The sequence below is a fragment of the Abramis brama genome (assembly GCF_963993115.1).
Source record: "Abramis brama genome assembly, chromosome: 1".
Classification (NCBI taxonomy): domain Eukaryota; kingdom Metazoa; phylum Chordata; class Actinopteri; order Cypriniformes; family Leuciscidae; genus Abramis; species Abramis brama.
This window is the reverse complement of record NC_139963.1, coordinates 34,883,316-34,900,663: the sequence shown is the minus strand read 5'-3', so window position 1 is coordinate 34,900,663 and position 17,348 is coordinate 34,883,316. Positions and strand designations below refer to the sequence as shown.

Sequence of the window (17,348 nt, the reverse complement as noted above, 5' to 3'; positions counted from 1 at the left end):
AGGCTTATAAACTATAATAGTAAGTCATTATTATGACACAAAAAAATTGACAAATATTGAGTTAAAATTATTATAGGCTATAGTAACTAAATTATTATATATGTTGAATTATGACAAAAATACTTTTAGTAACTGACTTAAAAATATTTTTTGAATCTTGTAGCCTTATAAAAAAGTTTAAAATTGTGTATAGTGTAGGCTATATGCTAATTTGGACTTTTTATGTAATAAATGTTTTTAATTAGGCCTATTATAAGCCTAATATAAACCTGACCTATTAAATAAGTCATTATGACATAGGCTACTAAGTCATAATTATGAGATAAAAAACAGAATTATGACATGCTAAGTCATAATTATGACAATTTGACTTATAATTCTGACAAAAAGTAGAAATTAATAAGACAACATTTTGACAGCTAGTCATAATTATGAGAAAAAGGTCAAATTATGATCTACTAAGTCATAATGAGATAAAATAGAAATGACTACTTTCTATGTCATAATTATGACTTTTTTAATCTCATAAAGTAGGCTACAAAGTATTTAATAATTTCGACCGTTTTGTCATAATTATGATTTACAAAAGCACGCTTTTTTGTTTCTTATGTGGCGGAAATGGGCTTCCATATCAGTGCCTTGCTACAACTGGTAATGCAAAAGTGAATTCTGCTGAAATGCAAATCTTCCCAATGGCACCCACTAGGTCTAGTTTGTTCCTCTGTGCGACAGTGCACTATCGGACGCTGCTCCAATGCCCTGGATCAGAGCGTCTGTCTCCTCGCAGGACCCGTCCGCTCTACCCACAGTTCCCCGCGCTCAGACAAGATGGAGGAACGCAGCAGCTGCGGGAGAACAATGTTTGGACTCTGAACATTAAAAGAAACGAGCGAGGGGGGAAATATACACTGAGAGAGCAAACGGTGGACATGCACTGGTAAGCGAAATCCTGAGATCAGCTTTGCGTGAAGTTTGATGCGCCGGAGAGGTGCACGCGAGCGGGGCAGACAACAAAGCGCAGCGACTCGTAGTGTAGCATATTAGCCGCGTAGCTTGACGCGGAGCATCAATTGTTCGTTGGAGTTGCATGGTGCTGTTTATTATGGGTAAGCGCTGTCGCTCGCACAGCCACACCATTGTGCCTACTTTATATATCTTCATTTCTTTTTTTGAGCATGTGATGTTACACAAAATCACATTTTACTTTGTAAAGTGCTTTTGTACTTAATTATTGCAAGTATGTTTTATTATATTTGTCATTATATGATTGCTCATTGCATGCCCTACACTTCGCCAATGTAATTTATTTATTACGCATCGCTTAGCCGGATAGCTAGCGCGTTAGCGGCGAGGCCCTTTGTGAGTCGGCATGAAGTTATTAATATGGATCCCACCATAACGGTCATGCCTTACAAACAAAAACTTTAAACTCATACGTTCACAGTATAGACTTCAGGGTCCCGCGCCACGGAGTCATGTTGCTTTTCTCTCCAATATGGCCACTGCGTCCCGAGTTGAGGATCGATTTGATTTGAGTGTGTGAAATATATGATTTATGTCTCTGATTGATGAGCTAGCTCAGTTGGCTAACGTATGCATGAGCTATTTACATACCATCTGCGTCGCGTGCTGTCTGCGCGCACTCACAACACAAAGAGACGCGATCTGCGTGAGATACGAGACGCCTCTACTGGGACAAAGTGTTCCTTTATTACTCACAACGTGTTTGAACCCACTTTATATTAAATGTCTTTAACTATAGCCTACTAACATTTGAAGCAATTTGATGCGATGGGCTCATTGTGTACACGTTTTATAATTCCTATTCGTTTATAATTCGTAAATCGTGTGTGTATATATATATATATATATATATATATATATATATATATATATATATATATATAATACACATACACAGTGGGACCACATATTTTTATAAGATAGCTATATATATGTGTATTATATATATATATATATATATAATACACATACACATACACAGTGGGACCACATATTTTTATAAGATAGCTGGACATGTTTTGCACCCCTAATAATTATCCTAATTGTTGGACATTAACTATCCATATCTTGAATGGGCTCCTATTGATCCTTGTAGTTAGACTTCATCTTTGCCTTGACTGTGAAGTGACATGGATGGAGTGGTTCTGACTAATGCAGGGCATCTGGTTCAGATCCAATCCAACAGCTCTTTAAGGGGAAATGAATAGTATGAATCATCGGATGTCGCATGAATCCAAAGAGCAATTGGCCATTGACTTCCCGGAAACATCATGTACCCTCGGCAAACATGTGTGCACATGTATTGAGACAGACATGGATACCAATCTGCAGTGCTCGACAAAATTTACCAGTTACATTTCTGCAAAATACAGTAGTTACTTTAGCTCTTTCTTTTACCTTTGTAAAACCACTGTAAATTAATGAGAGCCTATCTTTTACTGTCCATTTTTTACCAGAGGTACGAGTCAGAGTTAATAATGAGATTTATTATTTACCACAAAATAAAGCAAGACTCGCATGTTATCGGTTTATATATGATAAATCTTTCAGTGAATGAGCTCACTAGATCCGTTAGAGCGGTTTCTGAATCATCATTCTGACTCACTGTCATTACTTTGTGTTTGCATGCTTAAGGATTAGTTCACCCAAAAATGAAAATGATGTCTTTAATTACTGTCATCGTTCCAAACCCCTAAGACTTTCTTTCATCTTTGGAACACAAATGAAGATCTTTTTGATGAAATCGGACAGTTTTCTCTCCCTCCATTGAAAGCTACGCAACTACCACTTTGACACTTCAAAAAGTTCATAAAGAGATTGTAAAACTAATCCATATGAATTGAGCGGTTTAGTCCAAAATTGTCTGGAGACACGATCGCTTTATATGACAAACAGATTGAATTTAGGCTTTTATTCACACACAAACATTGATTAGTGAACATAAGCCGAAGCTCAACCTAACCTTCTTGATGTTCGAAAAGAAATCTCACTGGTCAAATGAGCTATGCAATACACAGGAATGAACCTCATTGGTTCTTGCTGAAGCTCAAACGTGCTGCGTAACACATGAGAATGGACTTCATTGGTTCTTGCATGTCAAGCAAACATGCTTGAGCTTCCGTTTACCACAACTGACGTGTGAGTTGATGAATGTTTATATGTGAATAAAAGCCTAAATTCAATCTGTTTATCTTTTAAAGCGATCAAGTCTCTTAAAACATTTTTTGGACTAAACTGCTCAATTTATATGGATTAGTTTTCCAATCTTTTTATGAACTTTTTGAAGCATCAAAGTGGTAGTTACGTATTTGTCAATGGGTGAACTATAGCCTGGAAATCCAGACCTAAATCTAAAAGATTAATGGTCTGGCGTCGACTAATGAAAATTACCCAGCTCGAGGGGCGGCACCAAGCGTGCATTTGGAAAATCTCGCTGCACGCAATTGGATAACACTACGACCAATCACAACAATAAACCCCATACGCTTAGCTACCAGCGGAGCTAACTGGTAGATTATACTCTTACCGTATCCGGTCGGCAAAACTGCAAAAACGTCCTCCTTGCAAAGGAACGATTCGAGCGGCGTCTTCTGTTCCTGTTTTAGATAAAAAGCCAAGTCTAACTCGTTCATTGTAGCGGCCAAAGCCGTTTCAAACAATTGGTGTTCATCCATAGCCATCTTGCAATGTTTACTAATGACTTCGACGTCACAGTGCTGTCGTCATCTGTTTAGCTCGCCTCTGGCCCGCCTATATCAGATAACCCGATGTGATTGGTGCATCTCAGATCGAGGGGCATATTTAATGAGCATCATTATTGGACACCAGAGTAACTCGCTGAGCAAATTCAACTTGTGCTCTCGCGAGAACTCTGGATTACCGGGGTAGGTGAACTATCCCTTTAAGCCACTTCATATATTTTTTTATATTACATTTTGAAACTTATAGTATCATTAGTTTGTTTATATGACACAGTGTAGACACACACAAATATGTACAGTAGATTAGGGCTGGTTAAATTTGCATAGGTAATAATCTGTCAATTTTAGTAAACAGAGCAGATTGTAAGTTGGTGTAGGATGCCCAGTTTTCAAACTCATGATAGTGCTTACACATAAAACAGCCACCAAAATAGATTAATGGTGGCCTCAAGAAATATTTCTCTCTCACACGTTTTATTTGCACAAGACGTAAAAGTTTAGGTGGAATATCCCACAGGCCTTCATCCACCAACATCCGTTATGTTAGACAGGTTCACAGGGCACAACATCTGTGTTTATATTTAAAACATGCTCTTAATCCTTAACGTTCAAAATAGAGCATGTGAGCAAACACTAGCCATTTTGTTTTGCATATGGCATCTTAAAAGGAATGTCTGTGCATGTGTAAACACTGGTTTCTTCAGCTTGAAAATAGAAATTTAGTCTTATGTAATTGGTCCTGCTTCTTGGTTTAATTTACACACAAAAAAATGCGAACAATTCTAGTTTTGCTGAAAAATAGTTCAGCTATTTGAATGAGATCTTCGCCAGTTAATGACCTTTAAACGTTAATGGATGGTTAATCCTAATCATCTCTGTGCTGGGCAAATTGAATTGGATTGAGATGTCGTGTGGCCTATGTGTGCTTTGGACCTATATCTATTTACAATTAAAAATATGGATAGGTTTTAATGTGTCATGAAACTAGCCAGGTAACAACTCTATAATACAGAGTAAAGAATGATAAATAAAATAGTCCATGAGATCAAACATTGATTTTTTTTCTCAGCAGCACATTTACAGAGTTTTAAACGAAAGGGAGTCTGTGATGAAGCCCTGTTGGTGTTATCTTAATGACTCCTGATCTTTATAAGTACTTAACGTTACTCCTCTTCAAAAGTCATAAGCAAATTGTTTCCTGTAGGCTGTTGTTTGTGTTAAAAGGAGGAAATGGCAACCATAGTTCAGTGTTAAGCAGTTGATATAGCAGTCTTTTGTGTCTGACCCACAAACCTTTGTGATTAATCCGGTTAAGCACTAGTTGGATCAAAAGAGCATACGGCGTAACTATTCCTAAGATTATCCTCAAAGATCTGCACATCACATCAGTGCTTTAAGATTTCCATCAATTTGGCAAACCTCAACCAATTATTGGTTTCTTGCAAACATTTGTCACAGTGTCCCGGTTTTGAGGATCCTAAGAACTTTACGGTTTACAAACCAAAGTATTCAGAGTGTCCCGGTCTTAACACTAACATGGCTTACTTGGTTCTCAATGGCATATTTCGCAGCTTTTGAAGCTTTTGTTGTTGTTTTTTCTCATTTATTATTTGATCCTCTTAGCAGTGTAGCTTTAAAATATTAGGAACTTAAGTAAAATTAAAAAATAAATGCAGAATGGTGAAAGAGTGCAGAATGGTTTATAAATTTCCGCTGCTGTTTAAAAGTTTGGGGTCAGATTTTTGGAAAGAAAATACTTAAATATGTTTACTCAATTTTTTTTTTTTTTTCAGTTTAAATAAGACTTTTACAGTGTTACCAAAATTATATATATTTTGAATAAATGCTGTTCTTTTGATAAATGTTTTTAACATTAATGTTAATATTAAGAAATGTTTATTGGACACCAAATCAGAATATCTGAATGATTTTTGAAGGATCAATTTGAAACTGAAGAGTGAAGACTGGAGTAATGATGCTGAAAATTCAACTTTGCCATTGCAGGAATAAATTACATTTTAAAAAGGCTTGAGAATAGAAAAGTAAAATTGTAATAATAGTATTCCTGTTTTTGCTGTATTTTTGATCAAATAAATAATACAGCCTGGTGACTGGTGGAGCATAAACTGCTTATTTCAAGAACATAAAAAAAATAATCTTACCAAACAAACATTTGAATGGTACGGTAGTGTTTATTAATATATATTATTTTGTAAATTGCAAAAAAAAAGTGAGTAAGATCACTTATTTTGCACACAATGTATTACACAATAGGGATGAAAGATAATAAAGATATTGCTTGATAAGTGAGATCTCTGATTGTAGTCCTTAAAAACGAAAAAAGTAGTGCTTGAAAAGTCCTGGAATTTCATTTTACAGTATCTTTACGAATCCTGTAATTCCTTTTACTTGGCTAGTTGGCATTAGACCGTAGTAATGCGTGTGAAAAATGTCAAATCATTATTTTGTCTCTTTTGATGTCTTTAGGATGAGTGAGGTGGCCTTGCATTGAAGCAGACCCCATCGCCCCCATTCCAGCATCAGTGTCGGTGTAATAACGCTCTGAGCCTTGCCTCTTCAACATGAGCCTGATCCAGGACAAACTTGGCAATGAGTTCCTCCGCTCCAATGGTGGCATGGAGCCAGGCTTCGGTCCAGGCATGCTCATGTTCAGCCACCTGCCCCCTGTTACTAGTTTCACCCGTCTGGCCAGTCAAACGGTTATGGCTGACCTACAGCCCCACGAGATGATCTTGAAGAAGGAGAGGGACTCGCCGGACTGTGGAGGAGGAGGGCTGAGTGCTGGAGGCATGTGTGGCGGAGGTGGCATGGGAGGGATGATGGGAAGTGTGGGCGATTATGTTCATGCCATGGGCATTAAACAGGAGAAGGTTTCTGAACACGATTACAGACTTCCTCTCTACCCGGGGGGTGGAGGTGGAGCCGGAGTACGAAGTGGAGGAGAGTTGCTGGAGGTCTCGCTGGGCAACCATCAGAACCTGCTGGTGCACGACCTCAGTCTGGGAAACGTAAGTGTGCCGGTGTCTGTCTGTAGAATTTCCGTTGAAGTTACATTTGGACAAGATGGTAGTTACTTCAAAGAATTTTTAGCTTGTGTTTTTATTAAAAGGTAAAGAACCACCATTGTGTCATTTCCAGGATTCCGTTAAGAATGTTTTTCTGGACTTCCCTACCTTTAATATCACTAGATGGGTTTTAACCAGAAAGTTTTTAGAGGATGCTTTAAAAAAAAAAAAACATTTCACCAGGAAGAAGGTTTTGAATTTTTAAATTAAAATGGCTTTTTCGTACAGTGCCTTTTTTTATTATTATTTTTTATATAAAATATTTTGAGTTATTCTGATCGTGACATGCACAGAGCCTTTGGTGTCAACATGGCATTAAATAAGCAAATAAATAAATAAAAAGAAAACTTCAGAGATTGTTAAAGAGTATAAAATATTTAATGAAGATTTTCATAATGTTTTTCCTTGTAAATAATAGCACTATTTATAAATTTAAAGTGGGTCCTATGAAATGGGTTTTTTTTTAAAGATCTTTTGTTATTTTAATTTTGACATATTTGCTAGCAGAGTTTCACAGTCACATCTTGCATCCAGTGATCTAATGGCCCTATATATATATATATATATATATATACATATATATATATATATACATATAAAATATACACACTACACAAACACACACACACACACACACTTAGGGTTGCATATGTACCATGCTTTTTGCCATGTTGTTTATATTATAATTTTAAAAACAATAAAACAAAATCAATGTCTAAATTCCCCAGACCTTTGAGTTAAACCAGATTTATACAGATCTAGATTCCATTGAAGTCATACAGCTCTATCCCAAGCCGAGCTTAACGCAGATTCCGTAAAAATACTGTAGGGTACAAATTATCCTTCCTGTCAGTGATGTCATCTCGTTTCTGTGGATGAGTGAGGGGTTTGACTAGGTCAAATGTAACAAGAGTCATGCAGATGTGTGTGTGTGTGTGTGTGCGCGCGTGTGTGCGCGCGTGTGTGTGTGTGTGTGTGTGTGTGTGCGCGTGTGCGCGCATGCATGTGGAAATGCAAAATGGCACCTTTGCTTCTCATACTGTGGTGATTAAGCCCTTTCCAGGGTTGTAAAGGCAATGATCCCATTTAATCATTATAAGGGCTTATTGATCATCTCATCCGCACCGATGGCTGAAAGGAAATTGGGCTGAAGCATTGAGACACTGCATCTGGCTCAGTCTTTCTGCAGTAGCCAAAGGCAGCTATGATTACATTAATAAAATTATGACTCATGCTAATTCGCAATTATTTCTAGCAGCACGCCAAGAAATAACACACATAACGTCTTTGTTCTGTCTTTTGTTTTCTGGTCGCTTGGTTTTAATATATCCAAGTAGCTCTTCCTTATGCTCTTTGTGTTGAAAGAGGGGCCATTTTAAAGATTTTTTTTTTTACTTCCTCGCTCTAGTTTTCTCCATTGTTATTTTGTCAAATATGCCATAGCCTTTAGAAGGACAATAACGATATTCAATAAGGAATTAATATTTTAATCTCCATTCAGGATGGGTTTTTGTGTGCGTTTCTTGGCGATCTCTTGTTTTATACTGCCTAAAGTGTGAGACAATATTCAGATGTGCAGCTGGTCAATAATCCACATGGTGATTTTTTTTTTTTTTTTTTTTTTTCATCGATGGTTGTGAAAATGAGAAAAGTGGCATTTATTCTCCAGGGATAGATATAGAGGCTCGTAAATAAGGGATTTACCACCATGCCTTCTGCCACATGCACATTAGGGAATACTTTTAATATTCAAACTAGACTTTCATCTATTCTGTGCATATTAGAGAGTTGTGGCTGATTTCTGTATGTGCTTTTGTTTCATTAAAAAAAGTCACAGAGTGTCACACATGCAGTGTCTCATTCACACAACGCAAGTCTCAACCTCCTATGCATACAAAACAAAAAACAGATTTGCGTTTCACAAATGTTGTGTGAATGAATGGGGGTTTGTTGTCTTTTATTTAGTCCTCTCCCAATCCCATTCTATCTTTGTTGTCCTTCCAGCTGTCGGGACGGCTGGTAAAGGAATCCTCAGGGAGGAAAGGTCGAAGGTCAAACGGAGAGGGACAGGAGGGCAAGACACGGAGGAAACGAGGAGAGTCGAAGGTGCAAACATGCAAAGCTTTTACATACAACTTGGTTAATATTCACAGCTGTGCTTATTTTTAAAATGTAAAGATTTTCCTTCATATAATAATATTAGTGTTGTCTAATGCTGATCATTGTCTTATTGTCTGCAGTCAGTGATGCTGGATCCAGATGGAGGGAGCTTGTCTCCAAACTCCAAACCGCACATATGTGAGCACTGCAATGCAGCGTTCCGGAGCTCCTATCATTTACGCAGACATGTGCTTATACACACAGGTCAGCATGCGTTTACTCTTACACACAAGAGCGTGCTTAAGTTAGTGTGTGTTCTACACAGTAGACATTGGCCCATGCACACAGTGTCATCACCAATCAATTTGGTCCAAGGATTAACAGCCAGTATTAAGTAGAGATTAAAAGCACTTGCATTCTAAAATATTTGCTTTGTCAAGTTCACAAAAATCATTTATCACACAAAGAAGACGGTTCTTTGTTTGGGTTAATGATTAAATATTTTAAATTATTTAAGGAGAAAGGTTTGCAGAATAGCAAAAATCTTGAATTATTTTACATTTGTTTAGAAAAGATGTGCAAGCAATAGCAAAATATTTTTAATTTGTTAATGTATAAAATCAAAAAAAGTTTAATGTTTGGCATTAAAATAATGGCATTTAATAATTTGGCTGAAATGTACTGCAAAGTGACTTCGAAAACTGCTAGAATAGCTTCTAACAAAATGTGAGAGACATTAAATTTGTTTTATATTCATCATATTTTGGAGATTATTTGTATTAAAACAGAAGAACCTGCCTAGATAGGGGAACCTTTGAGTATTGTTATGAACAAAGGGGAACCTTGGAGTCAACTACTGCTTTAATAGCACCCAAATAGGGTGCTTCAGTTTTCAACAAGCTTATTGCTACAAATATTTCATTGAAAATGCTATTTTTGGTTTGCTGATTTACTCTTTAGTTCTGCCCATCAAATGGCTTTCTGAAGTAATTGATTCAGTTTGTAACTGCTGTAATTATTTCTTCTCATATGCACACTGATGCCAGTACAGAATACTTTGGGGGGCTACTGGTCACATTAAAAAAACATCATGTTGTGTCTCTAGTCATTGCAAACAAGGTCAATGCTTGACTCTTATTTCCTTTACAGGTGAGAGGCCTTTCCGCTGCACTCAGTGTAACATGAGCTTCATTCAGAAATACCTCTTACAGAGACACGAGAAGATCCACAGTGGTAAGTTCCTCAAGTTTGCACAAACTTCAGCTTTCGTTTCCCTATTTCTGTCGTCTTTGTTTGCAACATGTGTATCACGCCTCATAGCAGGTTCTGTTTTTGTTGTAAATTATTCAAAGCCTGTTTGGTCCGCAACTTATTTATTTTTTTATTCTTGCTTTTATGGTTTCCAGGAGAGAAGCCATTCAGCTGTGATCAGTGCAACATGCGTTTTATTCAGAAGTATCACATGGAAAGACACAAGAGAACTCATAGTGGAGAAAAGCCATACAAGTGTGACACCTGCCAACAGGTGAGTTTCATGCAGTTTCAGCCAGTTCTCTTTTCCTGTATTGTCTCTAGGGATGGGTACCGAGACCCGGTATTAAACGGGCCCCGGTGCTGAATTATGAAAGACCGCTGGATCGATAAGCTCGGACGTTATCGGTTCTGCTGTCGGTACTGGAGAAATTAAGAAAGTGCTATTTATTATTGCTAAATTATTATCTTGCAAATTTAATCTCGCCAGCCACTTCTATATATAATAATACTGAACCATTTGTCTGTGATGCATTTTTGCTAAAGAGAGAGAGAATGTGTGTGTGAGAGAGAGAGATCGATCTTTCACGCGGAGCCACGGCGCGCACAACACAACAGCCCTGCTTAATGACTGACGATGAGGACAGAACTAAACATTCAAACGGTTACACTTTAGATCTTTGATATTAAACTAATTTTATTTTAAATTTAGATTTTGGCTTCCAATGATTATAAAAAAGAAGATATTTGAGGTATAACCATTAAAAACTAAAGCCGCATTCTCTCCAGCGCAACTTCCTTCCCTTCATGGCGGTGCGCTGTCATTTCTTTCTAAAACCCAAACGTAACGTCAGAATCTGCACGATCGGTGATTGTTGTAAAATGTAGTCTATACTGTTGCTAAACTGCGGGACACGTTTGATAATAAAAGGCTATTAAAAGTACCAAAATTGACGCAATAGACGCTGTTCCAAATGCGACGCACGCTCCGAAACGCACCGCAATGAGACAAGCAACGTATGTTTTGGGCTTCGTGTGCGCATCTAAACGATCAAATATACACAAAAATGTCAAAATGGCCGTCTTGGAGATTCACTTAAAGAGTTTATTCACTTAAATACAGTTTATGTCTTAAATGGGCGTAAATAGTTGGGAGAACATATGATGCGTAATAATGATTAGATCTGCATTTGGTCTTAAAGAGGCAGCAGTCTAATAAACCTGCTGACGATTGCTCCATTAATGTGAATCAAACAACAAAAGGCAAAGAGAAAATCAGTCGCAGCTCTTGAATGAATAATTTTGGCTTTAATCAATCTATGATAAACTATGCAGTGTTATTTTACATCTGACTTTATTAGATGTCTTTTTAGCCCATATTACTCCTGAACAGTAATGTCAGTAGACATTACTGAAATTAAAGCACTGGGTATATAATTTGTATATTTGTTTTATTGTATACGTTTTTTTGTTTGACCATGTGTTTGTACTTTGTTTTTGCTGTCTTATGTCTTCTGAATATAAAACACAAAAGCCTGCACCCTTCTGCATAACATACATGTTTTATTTGTTTTGTTAAAGCATTGCTTTTTCTTTTGCTATAGATATTTATTTTACATTTCAAAATATAAAGCAATATTAATTATGTTCTAAATTATTTTTATTTAACAAAAAGAACCGATAAGAATACCGTTAAAGTACCGGATCGATAAGGAGTATCGGTAAGAGTAGTAATACCGTTAAAACCTTAACGATACCCATCCCTAATTGTCTCCTTATACTGTTGTTCCTTCTTTAGTATTTTTCCAGGACGGACCGGTTGCTGAAGCACAAGCGGACGTGTGGAGATGCCATAAAAAAGGGTATGGATGGAGCGGAGCATGAGTTGGGCGCAGCAGGTGACGGAGAACACGGCAGCTACGGAATCTCTCAGGGAAATGCGGCCACAACTGGTCGCAAACGGGGCAAGTCAAAAAACGCTGGTGAGGGGAGTGAACGCAAACGTAAGAAGTCATCCGGGCCTTTGGGGGTGACGCATAGCCAGGGGGCGGATGGTTACGGGGTGCATGACTTCAGCTCAGCTGTGAACCACGGGGTCTCAACAACGTCACCTTCAGTCCAGCCGGGCCCCAGTATGCATGTCGAACATGGCCGGGCTCCCAAGATGGCCTTCAAGAAGGGGAACAGGAAGTCCCTGGAGAAGAATGCTCACCACATGGATCAGTCCAAACCAGGAGGCATGGAGTTGCCTGCGGGAGGAGGCTTGGAAGGCCTTGGACTTCTTCCAGGTCCAGGGACCAAAGTTGGTCACAGCAGCAGTAACTATGACGATGCCATGCAGTTTTTGAAGAAGAGGCGATACCTCAATGTGACAAACAATGGCAATGCGGGTTCTGGAGCTTCAGAGTATGACGTAGGCATCAGTCATCTGCAGTCGCAACCGACGGTCATTCATGGTGTCGTTTCTGGGGTTCTAGATGGCGACGCCTCGCTAGGCCTTCTGGACTCGTCCCCTCTGGGAGATATAAAGCAGGACAAGTCTGGAATCCCAGATGAGGTTCTCCAGAGCTTGTTGGACCACTATGCTCACAAGCATGACGTGACTTTTGACATCACCGATCCCCATCACGTGGAGCTCCAGCCAGCCGGCACGGATGCCGCAGACCCATTGGGACCCGAGGGCTCCCCGTCAAGTCCCAACAGTGGCGACAAAGCCGTAATCATGCACGAGTACTCACGTTTTCTTCTTCAGGCACTAGAGCGAACCAGTCACAACTTAAATTTCCCATTGGGTCCCAGTCATGGTTCTGCCGTGACTACCACAGGACCATTTCCTGGGCCTAGCCCACTTTTGTCAGACAAGCATGTGTATACTTCCTCACCTCTCGAGTACTCGTTCTCACAACCAGTCTCATCTTCGCCCTCCCTTTCGTCTGTGCCAAAGTCTCACTTTGGTCTCCTAGAGGGCTCATCTCCTCCAACGGGCTTCCACATGAGCAGCCTGGAGCAGTCTGCGCACACCCAGCAGCTCACACCTTCCCAGGAGCTCACCGAACAGCTGGACAAGCAGCACACCCCCCCTCCGCCGCCTCCACACACCCCCAACACCAACGCCTACCAGATCGCACCTCAGCCTCCCGACCTGGGCGGTCCAAAAGAACCGCAAGGGCCGAAAAATGGAGCCGCAGCCACCACTGGAGGATTCACTCTGGCTTCTTCCCAGGACCTGGCCACCCTGGACCCAGCCAAGGCTTCTTATCAGATTGAAAACTTTGCCCAGGCTTTTGGGGCACAGTTTAAAGGGGGCCGAGTGCCCCTGGCCTTCAGCAGTGACTCGGGGGGAGAGGTAAATCACCGCTTACAGACATCAGTCTCCGAATTCTCAGGGTATAGCAGTCTCTTGGCTGATGCCAGCGACCCAGTCAGCAGTGGCTCCAAAACCCCAACAAGCCAAAGCTACAGGTGAATGGGCTCCTGTGCCTAGATGCTCAGATGGAGGTTCCCTATTTTTATTTTGTCATGCTGTCTTTATTTTGTATTATTATTGTTGTTGTTATTATTATTGTTATTATTAATATTGTTATTATTGTTGTTATTTAGTTCTCCTACTTTAATGAAATTGTAATGCTTTTAAGTAATGTTTTTCTTACTGCCATTATGTTCATATGGAATTTCTCTCTCCTTTGGCCTGTGATGCATTTTCCACCATTGTCCCCCCCCCCCCCCCCCCCCGCTTTTTTTTTATTCTCAGCATACTTTTAGTTCTAGTCTGTTAATCAATAGATGGAAAAAAAAAGTTCAAATAGTTGTTTACTTTTTCCAAAAGTCACTCACATTTTAGTAATTGACTTCACAAGCATGTAAAAATAACTACGAAATTGCAATGGCAGGGAGTCACCCAGAACTGAAATCGTCTGTTACAATGATTCAAGTATTACTCAGGAAAATGTGTGGACGGCAAATCTATAAGAGGGGGTAGCAAGCATTCATTGAAGAGGCAGACGTTTTGCAAATACAAAGAGCTTTTTCAGGAGATATGTTTTTTTTTATTCTTCTGAATGTGTGCGACAAGTAGAAGACGGAAGCGCTGCCTGCTAAATTACACTGACACCACTTTCCACTTAGCTGTATAGAGATTATGGTACTTTTATCTCAATGTGAAATGCTCACATTCTCTTTCAGTAAGGGCCATATATATATGAATATATATTTATAAGAATATCTGTATGTAAAATAACATATACTCTTTCTTGAGACTGTCAGGTGACTTGGAGGGAGATAAAGAGGGATCGAGTTTGTGAAGGGATGCCTGTGGCTGACAGCACACAACAGCCCCTTCATTCTGTCCCTCTTTTTTCCCTTGGATTGCGAAGCCAAGGGCTATACACTAGAGGGCGCTGCATGCGAGCGTGTAAGTGCCTCTTGGCACAGGCCAGATCGTGTGATTTTTCTGTGCCTGTCTGGCTTGCTCATCCCTTTCTCCCTCTGTCCCCTTCTGCTTTACCTTCTTTGTCAGAAAGAATCCCATCTAGCACTTTTTTAACCTGTTTATTTTACATGGTGAATGAAACTACCCAGGCTGATGATCACACAGTATGTGAGCTGTACAACTGACATGCTGTTTTTAAAAGGCAGACAGAAAAGGGGCGGCTGTTATTTTAGTAAGTGTAGGTTATGTCAAAAAGACCAGTGATAAGGTCTTTCTGATGGAAAACTTTAGTTTCAATGGGACGTGTTTGCTGGAATTAAGGGTGGGCTTTCCTCGGGGTGGGAGCGTAGGGTGTCTTTTTTTTGTCTTTTATTCCCAGGTTCTCATGGATGTAGGGCAGGTTATAGAGGGGGATTTTTTTTTTTGTCCATTTTGTTTTCTTTTTATTTCAAAAGTATTGGTTTGGAAAATGTGCTATGTGTTGAAATGGCCCCTGTTGTACCGATTACCGTGTTTTTTTGTTTGTTTGTTTTTCAGGCCTTTTACCAGAGGTAAATTGTAAAATGTCCTGCTCTTAGTAATTTATATAGCATAGGTCCTAAATATACTGACTTACAGTCCAAAAGGAATTCAGCCAACTTATTGCAGTGTGCATGCAGGGCAAAGTATTACCTTGAACTACATTTTTATACATTTGATTTTGTACTGTACAAGTATTATTGTATTTTTTTTTTTTACGATCAATAATCGTGTCTTCCATCAGCGCTGTTGGCTGCTGTTACACTGTCCTTGAATTACTGTCATCTAATGTTGTTCTTCCTTTCATGTGTTTTACTCCTTTTGTACCTACCAATACCTAAAAGGACAGAACCACATGGAAGATTGTTTGACAGGCGCCCGTCTCTTGGGGAACACAAACAGACCACTAGGACTTATTTAGAAATGTTAAGGTACTCCGTTCACATTGTAGTAATAATAACATTGATGAGTGTGATGACTTGATTAAAATGAAATCATTAAAGCTGATGATTTTATACCTCTTATCACTGGTGACCGAAGCAGGGATATCAAAGATTGACTTTATGTAGCATGACTGACGTGGCTACCGCTAAGAAACGCCTCAAATAGTCCCCTCACCATCATTTTTTGTTTTCATTACGGAATTGCTTTTTTCCTCGTGGGAGACAATTTTCTGAAAACGAAGCCTAATGGCAAAGGCACTGATGTCTGGAGCGTGCGTACAGTGTAATTCTTAACACAAAAGGTTCTTGAAGTTGCTCACTTGTCACAAAGTTTATGCATCACATGCAGATTGTCTCAGCCCACTTGTGTTTTGAACTCATCCCATGCCCTGCAGTAATGTTAATTGTTTTGTTTTATGATTTGCTGTGGAGCACAGTTGAAATTTGTTGATTTCTGGTTCAATGTGTAAAGCCCCCTCAGACACTGTTAAGCCTCGACTGAGATCATATGTGGCTTGAATAATGCCAGCCATCAATCTGTCAGTGGTTGCCACCATAAAGTTCTCTTGACACTTTTTTTTTTTTTTGGCTCCTTGCTGTATATTCCTGAAAATATTTATTTTGTTTACACACAGTTAATAACACTACATTATTTTCCTCTCCCTTGATGTTTTTTTAATTTGTTTTTTTGCATGTAAATTTTTGAAACTTTTTCTTTTCGTCCCCTTTTTGTCACCATGCCAAATTTGTAGCTAATTATCTTTTTCTCTCCTGTATTATTTTATTACAGATTCTTGTGATCTGATACACAGGGCTATACCTGTCCATTTTGACTTTATTATTGATTAGGAAAAACAATAAAAATGCTGATTTCAGTGTGTTTTATCTTGTTTAATAACTCGTATTTTATTAGCTCAACAGATAGAGTTGAAGGACTTGCGTCAGTGGGCTTTTTGCCGATGCAAAAGTAGAGGTGAATTTGAATCTAATCTTTTAGTCTTGTTCTTTCATCATGTTGACCTTAAAGCAAGGTGCTTACCAGAGTGACAATCGCATCAAGTAGCCTCTAATAACTTTCTGTAATCAAGCAATAAATGCTAAAAGTATCTTTTTTTATCCTCGGTATCTCATCGCTTGCACTATGAGTTAATGTTTGTATCAAGGTGGATGTGGACTGTGCGTTTCAGGTCTTTTTATAGCTCTTTGCCCAGCACTGTATGATGATGCTTTCTGTGCCTATATCTATATATATATATATATATGACGTGCATTGAGGTTAACTATTTCCAGATAGCGACCCGTCCTTGAACCTCAATGGACAAAGTTATTTTTAGGTTAAATGTACACTACCCTGCATTTATACATTTTAATACTTTTATTCAGCAAGGATGCATTAAATTGACCAAAAATAACAGCAAAGACAGTTACAAAAGATCTCAAATAAAAGTTTCCACAAAAATATTAAGCAGCACAACTGTTTAACATTGATAATAAAAAATGTTTCTTGAGCAGCAAATCATCATATTAGAACTATTTCTGAAGGATCATGTGACACTGAGTAATGATTAGTAAAGTAGTAATGATGCTGAAAATACAGCTTTGACATCACAGGAATACATTTCTGAAGAGTTATTTCACAATATTGTGAATATTTCTAATCATCTAAATGCAGCTTTAGTGAGAAACTTCTTTCAAAAACATCCTACAATGAAAATCCTACACCGACCCCAAACGTTACAATATGGTAGTAATTTAAACTTTGATGCAACCAGATAAAACCTTTTTTTTTTTCTTT

General features: G+C 38.7%; 1 protein-coding gene across 1 annotated transcript; it reads left to right on the top strand.

The window, feature by feature from the left end:
- Window positions 1–813: 813 nt before the first annotated feature.
- On the top strand, window positions 814–16,438 carry znf281a (zinc finger protein 281a). Its single transcript, XM_084130315.1, has 7 exons — window positions 814–937; window positions 6,213–6,754; window positions 8,816–8,917; window positions 9,052–9,175; window positions 10,061–10,144; window positions 10,318–10,436; window positions 11,961–16,438. The coding sequence occupies exons 2-7, from the start codon at window positions 6,308–6,310 to the stop codon at window positions 13,626–13,628; spliced, it is 2,544 nt and encodes an 847-aa protein (XP_083986441.1). The 5' UTR covers window positions 814–937; window positions 6,213–6,307; the 3' UTR covers window positions 13,629–16,438.
- Window positions 16,439–17,348: the final 910 nt, after the last annotated feature.